Raw genomic sequence first — 24,035 nt, 5'->3', positions numbered from 1 at the left:
AATAAATACTATACATAAAAAATTGGCAAATATCGTAACCTACAGGCCTATGCCTACATATTCTGGGGATTATTTTACACCTAAAGACATTATTTGATCTTTCAACTATACTGAAAAAAATGGCTATCTCAAAATTCTGATCTGATAATTTTCGGGAAAAATGGAGTGTGTGTGTGGGTCCAGTTGCCCTCCAATCTTTTTGTTTTCTTAAAATGGACTAGAAATTTTAATTTACGGTTGATTGAGCCTTCTGATATTCTAGGACCACTGGGTCAATACGATCACACCTGGGAAAAAACAAATAAACACACATCCGTGAACTTTCTTCTAGCAAAAAACAAAAAATTCCACCTTTTTGCAGATAAGAGCTTGAAACCTCTATAGTAGAGATTTCTGGTGCGCTGTATATGATGGTGTGGCTTTCACTGAGATTCTATGGCTTTTAAGGAGTGTTTCCCCTTTTTTTCAAAAATAAGGCAAATTTTCTCAGGTTCGTAACCTTTGATGGATAATACTAAACTTAATAAGACTTATTTATTTGAAATCAGCATAAAAATCCACTTCTTTCGATATATCAATTGGTATCAAATTTCCATTTTTAGAGTTTCGGTAACTACTGAGCCGGATCGCTCCTTACTTACAGCTCGTTACCACGAACTGTTTGATTCCAAGATAAATAATTCATAAATTTTAATGGGTGTGGTCGGAAGTATTAATAAGATTCTACTCATTTCATTTAATTGTTAATTCGTAAGGTGATTTTTTGTCAATATATTTCTACAAACAATTTATTAGCATTGACTTGCTAGTTCATTTGACTAGCACGTCATTACTTCATTCTTAGGAGTCCCCCGTTCTAATCCTATTCCAGTCAAATATTTTGAAATCATGGACAGATGCCTAGTAAACATCTTAGATTATAACGCAAATCTTCTTTCACAGTAGTATTAAGAAAGGAAAACCGTCTTGACCGGGTTTGTTCAGAGTTCATTGTTCCTTAAGACCGCCTTAGGAAATCGTCTCTACCGGGTCTGTTCAGATATCATTGGTCTTCAAGTACGCAGTTAGAATCGCCTTGTCCGGGTTTGTTCAGAGTTCATAGATCCTTAAGAGTGCCTTAGGGAATAGCCTTGATAGAGTTCATTGATCCTCAAGAGTGGCTTAGGGGATGGCCTTGACAGAGTTCATTGATCCTCAAGAATGCCTTAGACGATGGCCTTGATAGGTTTCATTGATCCTCAAGAGTGCCTTAGGGAATGGCCTTGACAAGCGAGAGGCTACTTACTTTCTATTTAAGGGTACCTGAGTCATCAGACCCCTTAAGCCCCTAGCTTGACAGATTATGAGCAAGCGTTTGATTCAGCCGATAGCAAAGCTTTTGCAAAGGTCGTATCCTTGTATGGTATACCAGATAAAGACATTAAAGTGATTAGTGCTGTATACTAGAACAGCATTGCTGTGGTTAAGGTAGGAAATGGGGTTAGTAGCTGGTTTCGTATTGAATCAAGAGTTAAGCATGGTTACGTTCCATCCTAATTTATATAGATCATTTTGACAGACTTCATCATAAGGAGCACAGCAAAGGCCATGGAAGAGCATGGAATTAGATGGGAAAGTAAAACTCTCCTAGACTTGGATTATGCTGATGACATGAGTGTCCTACATGACAATGTTAGCAAAATGAAACAATTCTTTGGAGGTTCTGAGATTTCGTGGTTCGAAAATAATTTGAAAGTTAATGTTAAGAAGAGTCGCTTAGACTGAGCATAGAGGAAGGAAACGGGTGATTTTGGGTAACGACAAGATCGATCCAGTGGATAGCTTCATTTGCCTGGGTAGTGTTATTAGTAAAGATGATGGATGTAGTGAGGGTATTAAAAGTACAATAGTCAAATCCTGAGGGATTTTTTTTTCACAAAAAAAAAACAATAAACAATAATAATAATAAAAAAAACACAATTACCAGCAACAAGAATACCGTTCGTATTGAAGTTTATGACGTAAAGCTGTGACGTGGAAAAATTACATACATTGCACTATTTTGTTTTCCATATCTGCGGAAGTTCAAATCTTTATTTCAAGTTTGATTCCTATATAGTTTCTGATAAGCCAAACATTGTTTTCTAACCAGTTTTAAGGGTTCACAGTTGCTTCTAAGTTTTAATGAATTGCTCATTTTAATGTGCCACTTTACTTCCAAACGTCAGTGTGTTTCAGTGATACGTTTAGGATTAGACTTTGTCTTAAATTACTCCGTCACCCAAAGACGACGGTAAGGTATATATATATATATATATATATATATATATATATATATATATATATATATATATATATATATATATATATATATATATATATATATATATATATATATATATATATATATATATATATATATATATATATATATATATATATATATATATATATATATATATATATATATATATATTGGTTCTTAAATGGATAAAAAGACAAATAGAACTATTCTTAAGCCTATTCTTAGCCAAAACATCACATATATATATATATATATATATATATATATATATATATATATATATATATATATATATATATATATATATATATATATATATATATATATATATATATATATATATATATATATATATATATTTGTTTATTTGCAGTATAAACTCGTTCAGAGAATCATACTCATGATCGCGAATAGATAGGGCATCGCCAACGAAATGGACCCTGAAAGGATGTTTTATTCGACAACCATCCAAATCAGAATGTTCGATAAATTCCACATGGAAACTTGTCAAATTGTGAGACAAAATTGTTCTCATTCGTAAACCTACAATTTCAAGTATAGCTATGTATTAATTTATCTAATTCCTTGTATGTAACACTGCAGTACGGTCTCAAAATGCTTTTATGCTGCCATAACATTTGAAAAGTAGATAAACTGGTTTTTTGAATAGTGATAACCTGAAATCAAATCATTTTGCATATTTTGCAAACCTACAAATCATGCCGGGGTAAATATTTTCTACCGAGCCCCCAAGCATAACATATCATCTCCACATACGATTCTATACCTCCTTGGTCTTTCCTCCTTGGATTCTGCATTAGTCATACACATTTTTACAACCTTTTTCATCCTCTCTCCCTACCTCTATTCCATCAGTGGACACGAAGGCACTTCGCACATAACTTTTTTAGCAAAACTAAAGTTGATAATGAGAACTTTTTTTATGACTACAAATCACATGACCTAAGTTAGGCCTAATCTAACTAACTCTGATAAGTTAAATTCATATAACTGAGTATAATATAATACGGTGAAAAACCAAAGTAAAACAAGTAATATCCGAAGTAAACTTCAATATTTATTTAGGAAGCGCAATAGCGCTACCTAAATAAAGAGTGAAGTGGGCATGATCTATTATCTATTTTCTTTTTAATCAATTGAAAAAAAGGCCCCAGAGACTAGACGTCACTCGGGGAACGCGGAAGCTCTACTGAGCAAACATTGAGAAACCCTACCTAACTGAATCTTGTAACGAGTCCATTTCGAGTGACTGTTTTTTTTAGAACGCTGTCTTTGTTCCCCGTAATGACCTTCCAGGACTGTTGATAGTCTCTTCCCTCATCTAGAAAATATCTCTTTTCTTTTCAAAATGAAGCTTACTAAGGATTGCATTAATTAAGCACCTTCCTCTTCTAGGACCTTCCGATTGGTTATAAAGATCGTTCTTAATCTGCGTAGAAGTTCATTTTATCGTTTGAAGGACATCTTTTATTTGTCGCTTTTTGAAAAGAAGTTTATTGACTAAAAGAGGGTTTATCTGACTAGGAACTTCATTATGAACATTCCAAGAGGTGCGTAGGCGGTTTGAAGTGTCCAAAATTTTTTGCTTGTTTCTATAGAATGGAATTTGAAAAAAACTGATTTTTGGAGCATAGAAAAAACTTGAATCGACATCCGGTACAATAAATCAGTTCAGGGACAAACAAAGAATTCTCTTTAATAAATAACGCGTTCTAAATGCAATCAAAGCTATCATTTAAGCTATCATAATGACATTTAGGCTGTTGATAATTGGATGATTTCCTCAAAGTAAGGCTCTTTGTCAAAGATTTGAATCTAAATCGTGATTTTATTTTATTTAAGGTATGCTATTTCTTTTCACTAAAATTCATAGCTCATTATTAAGAGTCTTCACCAGAGCTAATTCGTCTACGATATGGAGCAAAGTAGCCTTTCTCTATCATTTTTTCTCTGGAACAAAGTAGGAGACTTGCGTAACCCTCGCGAGGAATGGCTTAAAAATTAAAATGCCTGTGCTAAATATCAAGGAAAGGTAATGAACCCTGAAGAATAAGACATAGCTGGGTAGAACATCTAAACTGAAGCAAAAAGAATAGAAAATTAAAGGAACGATAAATTTTTGCATTGACATCCACGCTAAGAGGACGAGAGCGAAGTTTTATGTCCCCTACCCCATAGAGTACCAAAAATCGTCAAATACAAACTTTTTTGGTAATTTTTAATATGGGAATTTAGAGAAATATTTTTATGTTTCAGTGCCAGGTTTTACGATGATTAAAATGTCTAATTAGTTCGTTATTGGATCAATTAACGAAATTAATCATATCATTGATACAAATTTTCATATTGAAATCAAGTTTCAGATGAAATCACTATTTTTCATCACTACTAGTTACAACTTCTTGCTGGAGTTAAAAGATGCTAGTCAAAAATTCTAGTAATTCCGAATGCAAAGGCATATTCAGACTTTATTATACGACTTCATAGAGATAGTTTTTCAAATTGATAGCTATTGGAAATAAAGGATACGTCAATAGCTCACAATGGAAATAAAAGTGCTTTTCCAAGAAACAGGATTCAAGAATAAAAATTCCCAGTCTGAACGATTCTTATTTAGATTTTCTCTGCATTACTGAGTTACTAACGTTGATCGAGATTTGTTCTTTTTGTTCGAGTAAGATTCTTCGCACAACCAGTTACTTGATTAATTATCTACGGCTAGTCTTGGTACACCAGGTTGGTTACACAAGGCGCAAGAATTCTCCCTTAACAATGCTGGTGGCAAAAACCGATGACCTTGTACATATCTCCCGTAAACGTGGTTACAGCCCCCATAAGGGTCAGAAGCCCGTATCTGATATCATCTACAGCGCTCTAGCTCTGCGAGCTGGGTAGCAAACTACCTATGTAGCTGATCAGGGCCAAAAAGATATAATTATAGGATCTTTTTCCTATACCTAAAATGCTTCCTTTGGTAAGATTACACGCCTAAAACATTATTTACACTTTATACACTTTGTTGGTGCCATTTCGAAACATCCAGAATAGGGTTAATAGGGCATGGTCAGTCGTACTCCGTGACGCTCCAATCTGCTAGTGAAAAGTTTGTTGTGGCGTCGATGGTTGTTTTCCACAAGTACATTAACCGACCTTCTTCTCTAGAGGTTTCTCGTGTTGCGCCCCCCACCTCCCATTGTCCAATCGACAAGACAGACACGAAGGCTCAACTTGATCCAATTACATGTTTGAGACACCGAGAACAGATACTTGGAGAATAGTTTCATGCAACGTTGCACTTCTATTTGGAGTAGTCTTCCTGGAAAGGTTATTTCTAAAAGTTTTTCAGTCAACTCCTTCAAAAGAAGATTCAACCGTTATCTATAATCTCGTGATCAAGAGATGTAAAAGATTAGCGGCAAATTAGATATTGTGAATGTACCTGGCGCAGCAAATTTAGAAATAAAAAAGAAGTCAAATGCCTTACCATAACTACATGCAAAATACGGGTATAAGACCACCGAATTTGTCTTGGTGATATTCTACATTTGAACTGTCTATAATTAAGTTGGCCAATTTCCACACTTCAGCTAGAAAAATTCTATTTTGGCAGCTGAATTTTCCAAAATTAAAGAAACAAATCCATATGGGTGTCTTTTTCTTAATGTCTGACCCAAGAACGAATCCATCGTGGTCTTGTGGGTTTTGCTTTGTGATATTCTGAGCTAACTTTGTGCAGCAGAGGTTGGGGGTTTTCAAGAGGTCAAAAGTGGTCTGGAAGATCGATATTTGTTTTCTGTTTTTTTTTAAGATGATAGTGATACTATTGATGTCTGGAGATTATTTCTTGAAAAATGGCTGTGTTAATTTTTGACGCCAAGTATGAGTTGTGATAGTGGGGCTCTTGCATGTAATCAGTACGTGATCAAGGATATTGTCAATGTTCTGGCGAAACCCACGGTGTAGGCTGGTGAGACGCTCACTAGAGGGAGATAATATGTTGTTCTGATAGAACACTTATTGGTTCAGGTATAGTGCATTTGCGCACATTCTGTGGGATAATCTATTTTCCGATTTGGCGTAAATATGAGCATATTTTGCTGGGATTAGTGTCGGGGCTATTCTTGCTAATCTATTTCCAAGATTGTCTCTTAGAGGACAATGCCTAGGAGATCCATTCCATCTTTTGCGGCTAGATCTATCCTAGGATTGTCGCTTATTTCCACGTGGTTGGGTAAACGCCGCATGAAAATTTCAGTTCCTTTTTTGCCAGTAATATGTGGAAAACGCAACTACAAAGGAACGAGTAAAATCACAGCTAGTGAAAAAAAGAGAAAAATGCAGGCATTTACGTCGAGACCTCTGGTCAACCCTCCTTAGTTCAAATTTAAAAAAAGGTAAAAATCCCAAGAATGATAAGAATGGCCCCGAAGAACAAAAGCTTGTGGACTTTTATCTTCAATTTTTTTTTTAAATTCTTAATTTTGCACTGAGGACGGTTGGGCAGAGATCTCGACCGAAATAATTGCATCCCCCCCTTTTTCAGTATCTGTGATTTGCCTCGTTTTCTTTTTGTTGCGTTTTCTCGTTTTGTTAGCTTCACTTTTAAGAGCACTTTTTTAAGGGGTATGCAGAGCTGTGTTTTAATAAAACTCCATTGGTAAATTTATGGCTATGATATCAAAGGAAGTATCTTGATTGATTCTACGGAATTGGACCTGTAGATATGAATTGCCAAGAAAGAGTGAAAGCTTGTACTTAATGGGTGATTTTCTAATAAGCTCACTTATCAAACCGTTCGTGGTAACGAACTGTAGTAAGGAGCGACCCGGCTCAATAGTAACCGAAACTCTAAAAAATGGTATTTTGGTACCAATAGTTACATCAAAAGAATCGCATTTAATGCTGATTTTCAATATATATGTTTCATCGAGTTTAGCTTTACCCATTAAAAGTTACCAGCCAGAGGAAATTTTCGTTATTTTAGAAAATAGGGGAAAACATCCCCTAAAAATCATAGAAGCTTAATGAAAATCACACTGTCAGATTCAACGTATAAGAGAAGTCTACTGTAGAAGTTTCAAGCTCCTATCTACAAAAATGTGGAATTTTGTATTTTTTGCCAGAAGACAGATCACGGATGCGTGTTTATTTGTTTTTTGTTTTGTTTTTTTCCCAAGGGTTATCGCATCCAACCAGTGGTCCTAGAATGTCGTAAGAGGACTAATTCTAACGGAAATTAAAAGTTCTAGTGCCCTTTTTAAGTGACCAAAAATTGGAGGGCACCTAGGCCCCCTCCCACGCTTATTTTTCCGTAAGTCACGGGATCAAAATTTTAAGATATCCATTTTGTTCAGCATAGTCGAAAAACATAATAACTATGTCTTTGGGGACGACTTAACCCTCCACAGTCCCCGGGAGAGGGGCTGCAAGTTACAAACTTTGACCATTGCTTACATATAGTAATGGTTATTGGGAAGTGTATGGACGTTTTCAGGGGGAACTTTTCGCATTGGGGTGTGGGTGGGTCAGGGGGAGGGGGTTACAAGGGAGGATCTTTTCATGGAGGAATTTATCATAAGGGAAGAGAATTCCCATGAAGGGGGCCCAGGATTTTCTAGTATTATTTAAAGAAAAACAATGAGAAAATAAATAAAAAAAAGTTTTTGTTCCACTGGAAGTAAGGGGCAGCATTAAAACTTAAAACGAACAGAAAATATTACGAATCTAAGGTGGTTAAAAAATTAATAATAATAAAAACATAAGGGAAAAAAATAATATGCAAATTTCGTTCTAATTATTCATGTGTGGTGAGCCAAAATCAAAACATGCACTAATTTAAAAGTGTTCAGAAATTAAATAATAAAGAAAAACAAGTTTTTCTAACTGCAAGTAAGGAGCGACATTAAAACTTTAAACGAACAGAAATTATTCCGTATACGGAAGGGGTCAACGCTTCGCTCAACGCTTCGCTCTTTACGCTAAAGTTTTTTATTATTTTAAAAGGTAGAACTATGACAAAGAGTCAAACTTTTACGTAAAGAGCGAGGCGTTGAGGAGGGGACAACCCTATTTAACAGAAGTAAGCTCTAACAAGCTCGAAAGATAGTTCTGACTTTTCATCGTCAGAAAATTGAAATTGGACAGACGGGGACTGCATAGTTCATTAGAGGATTCCTAGAATCTTAGGCCTTAGCCCCTAATACAAAGTGGAACTTTGCTGCGTAGATTTCTAATACAAAACGATCTTCTGGAAAGGCTGATTTTGGAAAATTCTGCTCGAAATTGGAAACAGTATATTGGAACAAGGCTCTATTGAACCGAAAATAGAAGTCCTAGCGCTCTTTTTAGTAGCAAAAAAAAAGATTGTGCCACAGAAAAGTGACGTTTCTGCTATTTTGTGACACAAAATAGCAATTTTGCCTCAAGGAGGGAGAAGAAGCTATCAATAGAAAATTCCGAGATAACCAAGAGGTCAAAATAATGGAAAAGCGATGCATGACCTTCCCAGTTAGAGACAGTAACCCCGCGACATGGCGCATTCCATCCTAAAGGTGTGCATAGTCTATACATAATAAACCGTTAATATTGACATTTATTTGGAAGCTTCGTTTAACTAAGCTCCTTCATTAGAGATATATTAAAATCATTTACAGTAAGGTATAATTGTGCATCGACTACAAGGTAGGAGGTCCTGTGGATCTTTGTGTAGGTGGTGAGGGGTGCCTGAAGCATCAAAAAGTGTTTTTTGATAAATTATAGTGTTCTCGGATAATTATAATATATTTCGAGAAGCAAATACATTAATTGACCGCTTTCTATTCAAGTATCGTCTTGCAAAATTTAGACTTTTACTTAAGAAGTCGGGTGTAAGGGGGCTGCGGCTCTCGTCATGTTTAGGTTAACGCTAGATATGACTTTAAAGACGAACAGAAATTAAATAAAAAAAAAAGTGTTGTTCAAGACCGTAAATGAGCAACATTTAATCTCAAACGAACAGAAATTATTCCGTATACGAGAGGGGCTACTCCCACTCTTTACACTAAAGTTTGACTTTGTCTCCAGAACGACAGCTTCATAACAAGCGCGATTGGAATAAAATTAAAATCATTTTTCTGGAGTGTCTCCAGAATTATTGAGCTTATTAATTGGTATCTGCATTAACCATAAGTTTTTCAGTTTAAACATTTTAAAACGCAATTATTTTCACATTAACTGCAATCAAAAACTCTTCCAATTTAGTATCATAAGGTTTTATATTTCTATATGCTATTTTAGCGTAACGAAGGGAGGAGGTGAATAGAAGGTAGCCCCTATCATATACAGTATAATTGCTGCTCGTTTTAAGGCTTAATGTACGTTCTTGATTTTGTTTAATTTTTATTTAATCTTTCCAAAGACGACGATTATGTACGGCATTGAATTCTAGTAGTTGTAGGTGCATGAGAAGTAATAAATGGAGAGACCACGTCTTGCATGAAAGCAACGAATCACAAATAGGAAAAAAAGTGTACTGAATTTTGTCTTTCTTTCAGAACACCCTTTGCCTGTCCGCCACCGCTCCCCGCCTTCCGCTTCCGGCACTTCACCACCCAAACATCAGCAACCTTGGCCTCCTATGCCCCTAGGTTTAACTCGGCGCCAGAGGCGAAACAGAAAGAAGCGAAGAGGAATAGAAGAAAATTGGGAAACAGTATGTATTTCTCATATATATATATATATATATATATATATATATATATATATATATATATATATATATATATATATATATATATATATATATATATATATATAGAAACAGGCCAAATTATAAGTATTTTGTAAAACAAGAAAGATTATCTATATATCTATCTATCTATATATAAAAATAAGTTGTCTGTCTGTGGATCTGTGGATCAGGTGACGTCATGTTTCTGTGTCGGCTGACGTCATGAAATTAGTTGTCAGGTGACGTCATGTTTCTGTGTTGGCTGACGTCATGAAATTAGTTGTCGTAATTTTTGCTTTGACGGTGACGTCATTCAAGTTATATAAGACATATGTTCACGTAGAAATCTATTAATGTTTTAGTTTACAATGACTGATGAAGATGCTCAAAGAGTCTATGCCAAAAAACTTGCTGCTGATAGTTCCTCGGCACGCTTTCTTTTCTGACTTTCTCTATCAGCAGCAAGTTTTTTGGCATAGACTCTTTGAGCATCTTCATCAGTCATTGTAAACTTAAACATTAATAGATTTCTACGTGAACATATGTCTTATATAACTTGAATGACGTCACCGTCAAAGCAAAAATGACGGCAACTAATTTCATGACTTAATTTCAGAACTTAATTTCTGTGTTGACTGACGTCATGAAATTAGTTGTCGTCATTTTTGTTATGACGATGCTTAGTATATTGTAAAACACATTAATTTGGTTAATAATATACCATTTAAAACACCAAAATGAACATGCTGGAGTAGTCACTCGGTGAGAGAGGGTGTCAGAACGGAGAATGAAGGTCCCAGGTTCAAATCCCGGTTAGGCTAAAAAAGGTAAAAATCTAAAAACTAAAAAAAAACTGAAAAAACTAAAAAAGGCAAAAACTACAAAAAAAAAAACTAAAAACTAATAAAAAAAAATTAAGAATAAAAATAAAAAAAAAATAAAAAAGATAAAAACTAAAAAAAAAAGTAAAAAAAAAAAACGAAAAAAAACTAAAAAAGCTAAAAAAAAGGTAAAAACCAATAAAAAACTGAAAAGAAAAAAGGAATAAAACTAAAAAAATTTTCATCTAAAAAACTAAAAAAAACTAAAAAAGGTAAAAACTAAAAGAACTAAAAAGAAAAACAAAACTATAAAAAGGAAAAAAACTGAAAAATAAAGGAGAAAAAGAAAACTAAAAAAATATAAATAAAAATAAAAAAACTAAAAAGATAAAAACTTCAAAAAAAACTAAAAAGAAAAAAGAAAAATACTAAAAAACCTAAAAAAAGGTCAAAACCAATAAAAAAAAACTAAAAGGAAAAAAGGGAAAAAATTAAAAATTTATTTCATCATATACCAATTCAAAAACGAATGTATACCGGGATGACGACCGGGACACAGGGAATATAAATGACACAACTACAACGGGGACGCCGGGGGGCACAGGGGGATATAAATGACGACCGGGACACCGGGACACAAGGAATATAAATGACGCCCGGGACACTCAAAGAGAAATCAGAGACTGGGACACCGGGACACAAATGACGACCGGGACACAGGGAATATAAATGACGACCGGGACACAGGGACATAACTACAAAGGGGACGCCGGGGTGCACAGGGGGATATACAAATGACGATGGCGACTCAGGGAATGGTCGATTAGCAATCACCATCAACAAAGCTCAAGGGCAATCATTAGAATCATGAGGTATAGATCTGAATACGGATTGTTTTCCCATTGACCATTATATGTTGCATGTTCAAGAGTCGGTAAACCTGACAATCTATTTATATGCACAGACAATGGGACAGCAAAGAATGTTGTATATTCGCAAGTTTTACGTAGTTAAAAACATATATATATATATATATATATATATATATATATATATATATATATATATATATATATATATATATATATATATATATATATATATATATATATATATATATATATCTATCTATATTCACAGGTGGGTCATAGGGACACAACTACAATGGCGCGTAACTAATATGGCGCGTAACGACTTACGCGCGCGGGGGGGCTTGGGTGGGGCGCGAAGCGCCCCCACCAACTAGGTGTTGGGGTGTGCCCGGAAAATGTATGAGATTGGCGAATATTAAAAAACATAATTGCAAGAAGTTTGGATGTAAAATAGAATATACTCCTCTTATTCAAAAATGGTTTAATTGTTTACTGAACTTTGAATGAAACGACTTTTCCAAGGTTAAATTAAAAAACAATACAATGAGAAAGGAAAGTAGTAAAAGTATGAAGAGTTTCGTATTTTAAAAAAAGTTTATGTATGTTTCGTAATGCCCCAAAAGATAATTATATCTTTGTCGAAACTGTGTCGTATTAAATATCTATGCTTATATTAATAAAGGCTAATCTTTGTTTGTTCTTCTAGGAGTGTTCCCAACAGTCATCCGAACTAACAACTAAAGAAGTATCAGCAGAGAACAGGGAATCTCAGACTGTCAATCAAAACTCATCTAGTCTACATAATGAAACAAACCAAAGTGACACATGTACTATTGGACATTGTACAGCTGAGAAACTTGTCGACAATGAAATGGACAAAGATTTAAGTGAACCAGCAACACCTCTAGATTTTCATACCGACGTCGTGGGAAATCCTTGTGTATCTGACAGCAATGTGATTGATGAAAGTGAAAGTATTGCAACAGCAGTTGTGGTTAGTGATGAAAATGAAACTGAGATTAGCACGGAGCTCACATGTGATGAGGTCGACGTGGAGGTCATACGTGATGAGGTAGATACCTCAACTTTGCCTTGTGAGGAAACGCTTTTTCAAGAGCTTACGTGTGAAGACGAAGTTGATCAACCCGTATTTGATCTTGAACTACCTGATGATTTACCATTTGACCCAGCAGAACTGATTGATATGGGCTTCACTAAACCTTTAGAGGGCTGGGGATGTGTTGACCTAGGTGTAAGTGTAATATCTTCTTGTGAAAAAGATTATGATAAAAATGATGCCGAAAATGAAAAATGTCAGAATCATTTTTTAGGGTATACGGAGCAGGGAGACGCAACCACTCTCTGCTCCTCCGCCACAGAGAACTTATGCTCTTCCATCGCAGATTGTAAGATGTCCTGTGGCAAATCCTTGGTTGCTACTAGCTCGGTCGACGTTACAGCACAGGAACCCATTAAAGAAACCTCAGTAATTGAATCTGAAGAGTCAAATGCTTCAACGCCTGAAGTTAGAATATCCTCCAAATGTTCTCTGTCAGTTTTTTCTCTCCCTGCTTCATCTATTGAGGTTGTACAGTTTAAAAATAATAAATCCTTAGATGGTTCTGATTGTGCACCCGGGGTTGAAACCTTAGATATCCCTAGTGACCTACCTAATTCACGGGTAGAGACATATAACGGCTTGCATAAAATTGATAAATTGACCTTCTCTTCTAACCCTCTATACACGGGAGCGCAGTTGAGGGCTATCGATGAATTGAATGAGAATGTCGTTGCTGGGGTTCCTATGACAACCAAAGAAGAATTCAATTCAAATATAATCAGCGGGAACATATTGCAAATCCAGCAATTCCTTTCAAAATCCGATCAATCTACTGATTCCCAAATGGACATAAAATATACGCAGCTCCAGCAAAAAGACACACCCACGAGCTGTGGGAGAGACAATTTAGGAGATGAAACAAGTAATTTTAGTTCTGTCTCTGGGACACCATATCATAGCCTTTTCCCCACTCCTGCAAAAGAAATGTCGCAAGAAGATTATGTTGAACAATATTCAGATGAACCTGATTCTCTTGAGAAAAGCCGAACAACCAGTATCTCTGGCTCATTTGAGGAGGATTTATTAGAAGAAAAGGATGAATTCGGGGAGGAAATTTTAGATGATTTACTTTATGAAAAACAAACCCCTAGACAGTTATGGCGAACAGTTATTCTGGAAGAAACAGAGAATGAAACTACAGAAAGTGATAATTATTTAAGGACTGATAGCAATAGTATAAATGATGACATTGATGAGGTTATGCAAATTCATCTAGAGGAAGGAATTACAGACGAAGAACCATTTGGAACCAGCAATGTAGAATTTGAGAATTGTAAAGTGAATTCCATATCACAAGGTTTCATTGAAAAGGGAACAATAACAAAAGCTGTAGCAAAATGGCTTGAAAAATTACCACAAGAAGACGGGGATGGCTCTGTTATGATAGAATCAGAATCAAGTCATTCAAAAAACGAGGAAGTCAACCCTCGTACTGCACCATTGCTTGAATATGGTCCACAACGAAGGGTTGATGAAAGTGAGGAGGTCAATCATATTAACTGCAGTCCAGCTCGATATTCTCAGTATTACCAGCTAGGAGTTGTGATGAGTGATGATGATGAGCCACGTGACAGTGGAGTACACACAGAGACATCAAGTCTCGAGTCAGAAAAGCCAATTCACAAAACTAATTCTTTAAGGAAGCGGCTTAAGAGTACACTACGTCGCAGTACATGGAAGAGAAACAGCAGAATTATTTCAGCGGAAATCGATGCTGATGAAATACCGTTTGATCGGTTGAAAAGAGGAAAACATTGCTGTGCGTTACAGTGATTGAAGGGATCAGTTTCAACTTATGAAGTAACGCTGTCTTCCTTTGAACTCTATAAATTCAAGGATTTATAAAATTATCTGAAGTTGGTTGTTCTTTTAGCTGATTCGCGAGACCGAAGCATAGTTCTCAAGCAACTTACCAGTGCTCAGCTTTTCTTATTTATTTATTATGTACAAAATGATACTAAATTTTTCCCCTACATTAGTCAGAGTAACAGTAAAACACACGCATACTGTTGTTTTCAGGCTCTCAGCTGCAGCCTCCTCTGAAACAGCTTATAGCAATGCATTTCCCGTAAGCACAAATTATGTCTTTAGACTTAGTCTGTTTGCCGTTGTGATAGTATAGAATGGCTGTTGTAGCAATATAGAGAAATTGGATCTCGTTTCTTATTTTGTCTTTTTTCTAATTGTCAGACATTCATACTGCAAAGATTATCCATCTCATGCTCTCACTTGGCGGAGAAAATTTTTCTTTCCTTTCTCCTCATTGTATTTATTGTCAGTTTCACTGACATAATTCTTTCCCCTTAGGTATTAGTTCCATTGTCCGTCACTAATTTGTTAAATCTGCTAGCATACCACGGCCCATCCTCAGTAGGTGGATGAAGAGAAGGAGAGGGGGCATACAAGGTTAAATCCTTTACCAGCTTTGTTCCTTGATAGCATTTGGAGCATTTTAAGGGTTTTATTTCTACCTAAGCCCTTCTCAGAAAACTATGGGTCTCGGTTTGGTATGAACCCATTGCTAAAGTGCAGTTGAATACCCCACTGGTTTTTAATTTTCTTATATATATATATATATATATATATATATATATATATAACATATATATATATATATACATATATATATATATATATATATATATATATATATATATATATATATATATATATATATATATATATATATATATATATATATATATAAAAGGAAAAAAGAATGTCAAGTATACTGACTGTGTTTTGTTTTTATTAGTGGTGTTTACGCGGAAGATTAAGCCCTTTTATTGTTTCTCATTTATTTTCTGCCTTTTTTATGTTTGTGTTTGGTTCTAAAATTGCAGGCTTCATAAAGAAATGTCCCTCGAGTTTATAAAGATTTTGTTAAACATAAATTGTCGACACACTGCTTCACTTATCAGTAATTAATACCAATTAAATTTGGTGATCTGGAGTGTTTACATTTACTCCTGATTTGTAATCACTGCAATTGTTACCCCCTATTACTTTTCTGCCATAGTGGATTAGCGAGAGTAAAAGAAATATGTAAATATTATTTTTGAAATTCGAAGCCATTCGATACTTCTTCATCTTGAATTAATGGCATACGTAAAATCAAAAGATAAAGAGAAAGAAAAAGTTTTTAACTTCGACAATACCTCAGCCAACATGAAAAAGCCAAAACAGGAGTTAGAAATATCCAAACATTTTTACAATAGCAAAAATTTCTGAAAACTGCATCTTAGAAGCTACGCAAGCTTTATTCTAGGTTTTACATTTATTGTTTTAACGACTTTGCCGCAGTGGATTAAAGGGAGTAAATAACATTCGTAAAAGAAATTAGCAAGATAAAATCTTTGTTCCTAAAAATATCTGCCGTTTAGATCTTTTTATTTTATACTGGTTTCGAACCCAGGTCTTTTTTTTAGTCATCAATCGTCCAATCATTTTATTTGTACTAAAGCACTGTTACATACGTTTAGGGTCGTATCCGGAATTTTTTCGGGGGGGGGGGTGATTAACAAAAAAACTTTAAAGAACACATTAAAAATCTGTTTACATTAAGTTTTGTTACATTTTACGAGTCGGACAAACATTTCGAGGGGGAGGGGCCTTGAACACCCCCCCCTCCTGGATACGGCCTTGCAAACATGAACAGTTATGCGGCCCAAGAAGCTTAGCTTGTTGTGGGCCAAAATGTCAGATGTTCCAAATTGAAAAAATGAAATCAAAACAGAAATCTTTTGAGTCGAGGAAATAAAATGCACATAACAGACCATATTATAAACTTGTGAGAATGGGGAAAATAATAAATTATAAATGATTGATTACTCTCTGCAATGGCAAGCTAAAGGTTTAGTACAAATCCCTTTATGAAATCCTGTGCATAAATCTTCTTTCCTTCCAAATGACTTAGCTAAATTTTGAAAAGATCAGACTTTATTTTGGTTTCCACTTTTATCCGTTCTATAATTTAGAAATTTTTCTTTCGACCGTTCCGTCGGATGTTTATTTTCATACCGAACAACTTCTTGCACCCAATTTCCTTGGCATTCTGATGTATTTTATTTACAGCAAACTTCAGCTTATAGGAAGGATCAATTGACTTTGTTCAAAATTATGATTTTTTTTTCTTTCCCTCTATGTTCACCTTCCTTGTTGTGCCTTATTCAGTGAAAATAAATACATGTCATCTTAATTTTCCGTACTGTTGTATCAATCAGTTGCATTGAATATACCTTTGTGTTTGTGAAGCCATTGTTTTTTGAATTGTTGATTTTTATTGTACAGTTTTATTGCGAACTGCCAAATAAACTATAATTCAATATATAACTCTTGGCTGTGGCTGTGATAAGGTTTATAAGCTCGTATTTTCTAGCATGACGGTGGCTCTTGTAGACCTGCGCCTGCTGTCTATTTGGCGTTGGTAGTTTCAGCACCCTAAGAAATTGCAACCCTGTTTGCATGTCTTGTCCAACATATCTTTTTTCAACAATTTCTCAAAGTTGACAAATTTAACGATGAACCATTTCAGAGGGTTTAAGATGAACAGAGATTATGGGCAGTACCGTGAACAAAGCAAAATGCTGTAATAATAATAATAATAATAATTTATTTATCACCCACTTCACAAAACAGAGGTTAAATGGAGTAAAATACAAAAGAAAAACAGCAAAAGTAATACAAAAGAAACAAATTTAATCACATACAGAAAAAAGACGGATAAGGAGATGAAAACATCCTAGCCTATAAAGCGCTTCAATAGCTAGCTTCGCAGATAATTTTTCAAAAGCACCAGTGATATCTGTCGCACAATACTTTTTAACCAGTTTTGCATTCCGGTAAGAACGAGGTAGATATAAAAGAAATTTGCAGTACCGGTAATAATTTATGCGAATACGTTTTAGATCACCAGTCAACAGAAGTGGCCTAATACCAGAACAGAAGAGCACAGAATGATCACACAAATTTGAGTAAAGCCGAGTTAGCACTCTTCTCCTGTAGAGTCCACGACTTGCTACAATCTTAGAGTAACCGAGCCTCAGCTTATCACTAATATCTTTGACAGCACGAGACCGGAGAGCATTCATAGAATCGCAAACTGTTATACCAAGCCAACGAAACGATTTAACACGAGGAATATTAAAGCCACCACAATATAATGATTCTGAACAATTCTTACCGTTGAAAACAAGAAACTCGCACTTGTCAACATTTAGGTACAGGCCAATATCGCAGAAAGCAGAAGTAACTGACTTCACTGAACGGGCAAGACCAGACTCAGTTTGACTAATCAGAAGAAGGTCATCCGCATAAGCCAGATATGAGATATCAGATGGTCCTAGTAGGCACGTAGTCGATATTTTTGATAATATATTTTCAATACAAGCATTAAAAATATACGGCGAAAGAACTCCCCCTTGTCTTACACCGCAACGAACAGGGATATGACCAAAATAAGAATTATCTAATGCCTTAAGGCGAAGGTAAGAATGGGAGTACCAAAAACGAAGCACGTGAATTACCGACGGATTTACTTCTCTCTGGCATAATGTTGTCCATGCTTGAGTATGAAAAATACTGTCAAATGCTTTAGACAAGTCTAGGGTTGCGAAACGAAGTACGCGACGAGTGCGATGGGCATCTTTTAATAAAGAAGTCAAAGCACGGTGAGCATGCTGACAGCCTAGCCCAGATCTAAAACCAAATTGATTATCATCATTTAGAGCAAGCTTAGTGATATAAGGTAGTAGGAGGTGTTCAAAAAGCTTGCTAAGACTACAAGCTACCGTTATGGGCCTATAAGAACTACAAGAAACCGGATCTTTTCCTTTTTTTAGAAGTGACGTAACGCTACCGAGAACGAGTCGGGCACACACGAACTGCTCAAACACATTTGAATAAACAGTTGGAGATGAGATACCAGTTCAAAAGAATTCGGAACAAGATTCAAAACACTAATCCCATCAATATCCAAAGATTTTGATTTTAAACCCTTAATACCTTTAACAATGGCCCACTTTTCAACTGGAATCACATGTCTCTGACATAAACGTAATGGCAAATTTTTTTTTCAAGCAAACATGAGAAACGCTTATGCACTGCATAATTAACTTTCGAAAATATTTTTGGATAATATTCGATCCAAGATGGACGAGATATAATATCACTAGAACTTGCATCCGGAAACTTGGCAGAATTTATCACTTTTCGCCACTCACTATCACTTTTCGGACAAGTTTCACCGGAGTAACGAACGGCACGAAGATGGCTTTTATATTCGAGTTTCGTCTTTTGTTTTAGATCAAACGCAGTACCCTGAGACGGTCGACCACAGGCAGACCAGATAAAGAGGGTGGTTAGTATACTCCGACACTGCAAAATCAATACGAATTAAAAAGGGAGAGAAAGAGAAAAGCAGAGTCAGAGCAATGAACTTTGACATTTTTTAGGGTCTACGGAATATCATAGCAACGTATTTCTATTAATCAGATAAATCGAAACGAGATATCTAGAGATTTAGAATACGATACTGATCAATCCAGTAGAGACAAAAACCAAATGCGGTACATAAAAATCGAAACTGGGAAATACACAAAGTATGCTTTCATTATAAGTATAGGTTGTAAAAAAAATATCTAAATCTACGCTTACCGCTGAGAAAGCTGAGTCAGAGAGAGCCGACCGCAAAACTGTTGATAGAGATAATCAGGTAAGAAAAAAAAAATATGCTCATTCTATATTTATTGGAAGAGCTTGGTCTGCCAATCGTGTCCAATGAGAGGAAAGTATCTCGTGCTTTTGCTTATTAGTGAGTTTCAGTGTGAGAAGAGCTCGTTAAATAAATATTTTTGACTGCCCACTTTTGAAGAAATAAATTTACTTCAAATGAGGTAGAGGAGACCGACCGTGACTGGGATACAAAATATTTCTGAACCAATTCAATTACGCGCAAATCGTCATATCTTCTATCTCATTTAAATTCTTGAGTGGGAAACTATTACCGCAAAAAGATTATAACCTTTTTGTCACTCGTGGGGAAATCATGAATGTACAAGATACTCCCTTTTTGGGCTGGGCAATCTGACGACCATTCTCAATTTATGACGTCATTGGTTGGCAAAAAGCTGGCTTTTTGCAACCTTACTTTGATTGCTTGAGCCTTTGGCCTGCGCAGGTATAGCTCGCCATCACGTCCCTTCAGTTTCAGGCTTTTTACAACCTTACTTTGATCGCTTGAGCCTTTGGCCTGCGCAGGTATAGCTCGCCATCACGTCCCTTCAGTCAGCAGCTTGTTTCTCGCAAGTGGATTATCATGACCTCATATTTCTGTCAATTTTAGTAATAATTAAAAAAAACTTTCCACAAAGCAAGTTTATCAAATAAAAGTAAAGAGCTCCATTGAGCCAAGAATGAACAAAAATAAAGTCATATAATTTTCTAAGCGCAAAACTACCACAAATCGCTATTAATAAATAAATAAAACTCAAAACGAAGAGAAATTACAATAAATATCTGAGTCAAACTCAAAACGAGCGAAAATTAACATGAGCAGGTCTGATAATGCCTATGCCTTCTCAAGACTAGAACACAATTTGTGCTTTAATGAAAAAAAAAATGACCGCGTAGTTTAAATGACATATACTGATATTTATAAGTTCTGATAAATCTTTATTTATGAAAGTAAGAAAAGTGAAAACATTTCAAACGTGCTTTGTTTTCAGTAAAGCGCAAATTGTGTTCTAGTCTTGAGAAGGCATGGGGGTTATCAGCCCTACTTATGTTAATTTTTGCTCGTTTGAGTTTGATTTGGAAATTCATTTATTTATTGGTAGTGATTTGTGGTATTTTTACGATAGGAGGATCATTTAACTTTATTTTTCCTCATCCTCGGCTTAACTTGTTTTGTGGAAAAAATTTTAAAAATTAATTTCCATTCGTTATTTTTATTGAAATAATCTTTTTCATGGAAAAAAAACAGTATTTTATATATTTTCAGTTTTTTTTTTATAAGAATCCATAATATGGGTTACTATTTGTATGTTGGAGAAGCTTTTTCAACAATTATTAATCCTGACACAAGCAGTATTTTTCAACTTAATTTCATAGGTTCTGAAGTTGACCTAACACTTAGTATTACTCCCAAAAAAATTCTATCTATGCTCTTTGACAACCTGAATACACTTACAATCTTTTTGTTTATCTAAACTGTATTAGCAAAAGTAGTAATAGTAGTATCCCAAAAAGTTTCAACTTAACACCCCAAGTCGTTCTCGATAGGTGTCTTATTGGCAACCATGACTACAATGCCTGTTGATTTATTTTAAAACAACGTTTAGTTTTAAAGCATGATGGGCCCATTGCATACTTGTGCTTGTGAGAGGTTGACGTGCCTAATATCCCTAAGGACATAGTTGCTGGACCGTTCCACTATACTGAACAAAATGGCTGTCTCAAAATTTAGACTGGATGCGTTTGGAAAATGAATGGGCTTGAGAGAAAGGCTGTTCACCCTCCAATCTCTTGTTACTCTTAAAAAGGGCACCATAACTTTTAATTTTGAATTGAATTAACTCCTTCAAAAGTTTCAATGATATTCCTAGCTATTATAGTGTGGTGCAGCCTATGATATTGCTTATATGCTGTTTTTGAAAACCTGCATGCATAAAGTTTTTCCTTTAATTGAAACACCTAAACGTTCCTTAAAAGTTTCTTCCTAATACCTTTACCGTCATCAGTTACATAAAGCGTAGTGGTAGTGTTAAAAGTATATATATAGATATGCCTTCTAGCTAGTTCAAAATCCCCCACAACTTAACCTTAAAGGACTAGATTAATAATGTAAGTTGTTCTTCAGATATTGCTTTGTCATCTTTTTATTCATCTTTGTCATCATTTTGACCACATACTCATTGTTTTTTTTTCTTTTTTTATTTAGTTCAATATCCGCCTAATTATTCCTTAAATATTTAACTTAATAATTAACATCCTTAGCTTGCACAGTAGCAATAGTTTTGGCAGCATTAGTAGCAGTATGCGCACAGCACCTTTGGTTTCTTCAACATCCCGTTCTACACACGCTGAAAGTTTCAGCTTAATATATGCCCAGTCAACTATTTCTGAGAATTTCTGATGCGTCTGCTTGACAACCTGTGTGGACACAGTATTCCGATTTATTTCCATACAGTTTCTATATGTCCCAAAATTTTCGCCTTAATATTCTCCATTTTAATAGCAGTAGCTGTAGAATTAATTGTAGTAGCCTAAGCTTTAGTGGCAGTAGTAGTAACACAAGTAGTAATAATAGTAACAGTAGCAGTAATATTAGCCGAAGCAGTAACATTAGGACGCAAATATTTTCTTTTGGTTAGTTCAACATCCCTCACAACAAGCCCTCTATTTTTCAACTTCACACACCGAACTGTTCCTAAGATATTGCTGTTACACCCTTTTGACAGCCTGGATAAAGAGGGTGTGTTTTAATTCAGTTCATCTTCCCTCCTCGAAATTTTGAAAATTTCACCTTCATGCCCTTAGGCATAGTTGTAATAGTAGTCACAGCAGTAGTATTAACCCATTGCCTTTTGGTCAGTTAGACATCTCTCTTATCAAGTCCTGGAAGTTTCAACTTAATACAATTAGCCATTGCTATGACATAGCTGATATGTCCTTTTGATAAACTGTATGTTCATATACTTCTTGAAATTTTCATCTCAATGCTCTTAGCCCTACAAGTAGTTGCAATTGAAGTAGTAGTAGTAGTTGTATTAAATGTAGCAGTAACAGTAGTATTAGCAGCAGTATACCATTATGCCCTTTGGGGAGATGATCTTTCTCTTTAAGTATTGTCTGAAAGTTTCAATTTAATAACGAAATTAATTCTTGAGATATGTGAATTATGTGAATTTTGACTATTTTGACAATGTGAATGCACATAGCGTCTTTTGATTTTGTTCAAGTTTCCCATTGATACTGTAAATGGAGTAGTGTGGTAGCAGTAGTGGGGGTAGTTGCAGTAGTATTGATAGAATGCAAATACTGCCTTTTTGATCATCTCCCTTGTCATTTCCTGAATTTTCCAAATTAATATACTCAGTTACTCCTGTGTTGCATCCTTTGACAGTCCGTAAGCACATAACGTGTTTTGATTCCCCTCAAAATTATCTGAAAGGCTCACCTGAATACCCTTTGTCTTCTTGGAAAGTAAAGTTCAAACATGCATATATTTCTCAGAAACATATACTATGTGCAAACAATGAACGAATTTCCTAACTTACAGCCCTTGTCCTTAGGACTGTTGGCAGGTTGAAATCCCCAATACTGGACCTTCCAACAATGCTGAACAAAATAGCTCTCTTAAAATTTCGATCGAATATGTTTTGGGCAATGATGGGCTGGGGGGGGGACGTCACTCCATTCACTTTTGACTCTTTAAAAGGCACTACAACTTCGCACTAAACATATCCTGGGCAGAACTTAAAACCATTGACCATGGGCTCTGGGGGATTGTGTCCACCCTAAAGAGATTGTTATATAATTTTTGGACTAAACGCACTAAACATATACGAAACTCTACAACCAAAGACTACAAAACTTCATACAATTGGCTTGATTCAATTTTAAAGTGCAGTGCCCGAAGGGTATCCGCATAGGTCACAAAGACAACAACAAAATTACTGCCTGAGCTTGACAAACACAAAACGGACAGAAAAGGGAATAACATATTACCCGTTCACTGTCCGTTTCAAGACATTCTCCCAGTCTTGACACTCTCGCCCCGAGTCAACCTCGGGGCTATCAAATAAACTCCATCCGATCCAAAGTTCATGCAACTAACCGTTCCATTAAAACCTTATATACCCTGGGCACAACTTCAAACCATTGACCATGGGCTCTGGGGGATTGTGTCCACCCTAAAGACAGTGTTATATAATTTTTGGGCTATTTGTAACAAAATGGCTATCTCACAATTTCAATCAAATGAGTTCTGGGAAAAAAGAATGTCAGGGAGGGGGGCTAGTTGCTCTCACTCATGTTTGACTTTTAAAAGCGAACTAGAGCTACACGTTTCAAATCAAATGAGCCTCTCCTAAAGTTCACGCGACCACCCCTTCCATAAGAACCTTTATGCCCTTGGAGCATAACTTACAACCCTTACATCCTGACTCTGGGGGATTCTGTCCACCCCAAATGCCTTATTATATGATTT

The 24,035-nt window shown here is 35.5% G+C and overlaps 2 protein-coding genes across 7 annotated transcripts in view; one reads left to right on the top strand and one right to left on the bottom strand.

The window, feature by feature from the left end:
* LOC136033039 (uncharacterized) overlaps window positions 1-15,419 on the top strand; it is a 108,861-nt gene extending 93,442 nt beyond the window's left edge. For all 3 annotated transcript variants that reach the window (XM_065713604.1, XM_065713603.1, XM_065713605.1), the window contains 2 exons: window positions 9,838-9,995; window positions 12,413-15,419. In XM_065713604.1, coding sequence (XP_065569676.1) covers window positions 9,838-9,995; window positions 12,413-14,599 — 2,345 coding nt within the window. In that variant the 3' untranslated portion in view covers window positions 14,600-15,419. The remainder of the gene's footprint in view (window positions 1-9,837; window positions 9,996-12,412) is intronic.
* LOC136033040 (peptide chain release factor 1-like, mitochondrial) overlaps window positions 1-24,035 on the bottom strand; it is a 105,882-nt gene that overhangs the window by 9,263 nt on the left and 72,584 nt on the right. For 3 of the 4 annotated variants that reach the window (XM_065713606.1, XM_065713607.1, XM_065713609.1), the window contains one exon: window positions 17,419-19,201. The exons of the other annotated variant lie outside the window; for it this stretch is intronic. In XM_065713606.1, the coding sequence (XP_065569678.1) occupies window positions 18,860-19,201 (342 nt within the window). In that variant the 3' untranslated portion in view covers window positions 17,419-18,859. Of the gene's footprint in view, window positions 1-17,418; window positions 19,202-24,035 lie in introns of those variants that run through there. 4 annotated transcript variants of the gene reach the window in all.

Source organism: Artemia franciscana, chromosome 11 (genome assembly GCF_032884065.1).
Source record: "Artemia franciscana chromosome 11, ASM3288406v1, whole genome shotgun sequence".
In the NCBI taxonomy this organism is placed as follows: Eukaryota; Metazoa; Arthropoda; class Branchiopoda; order Anostraca; family Artemiidae; genus Artemia; species Artemia franciscana.
Note: the sequence above shows the minus strand (reverse complement) of the source record. Positions and strands in the feature narration are given on the sequence as shown.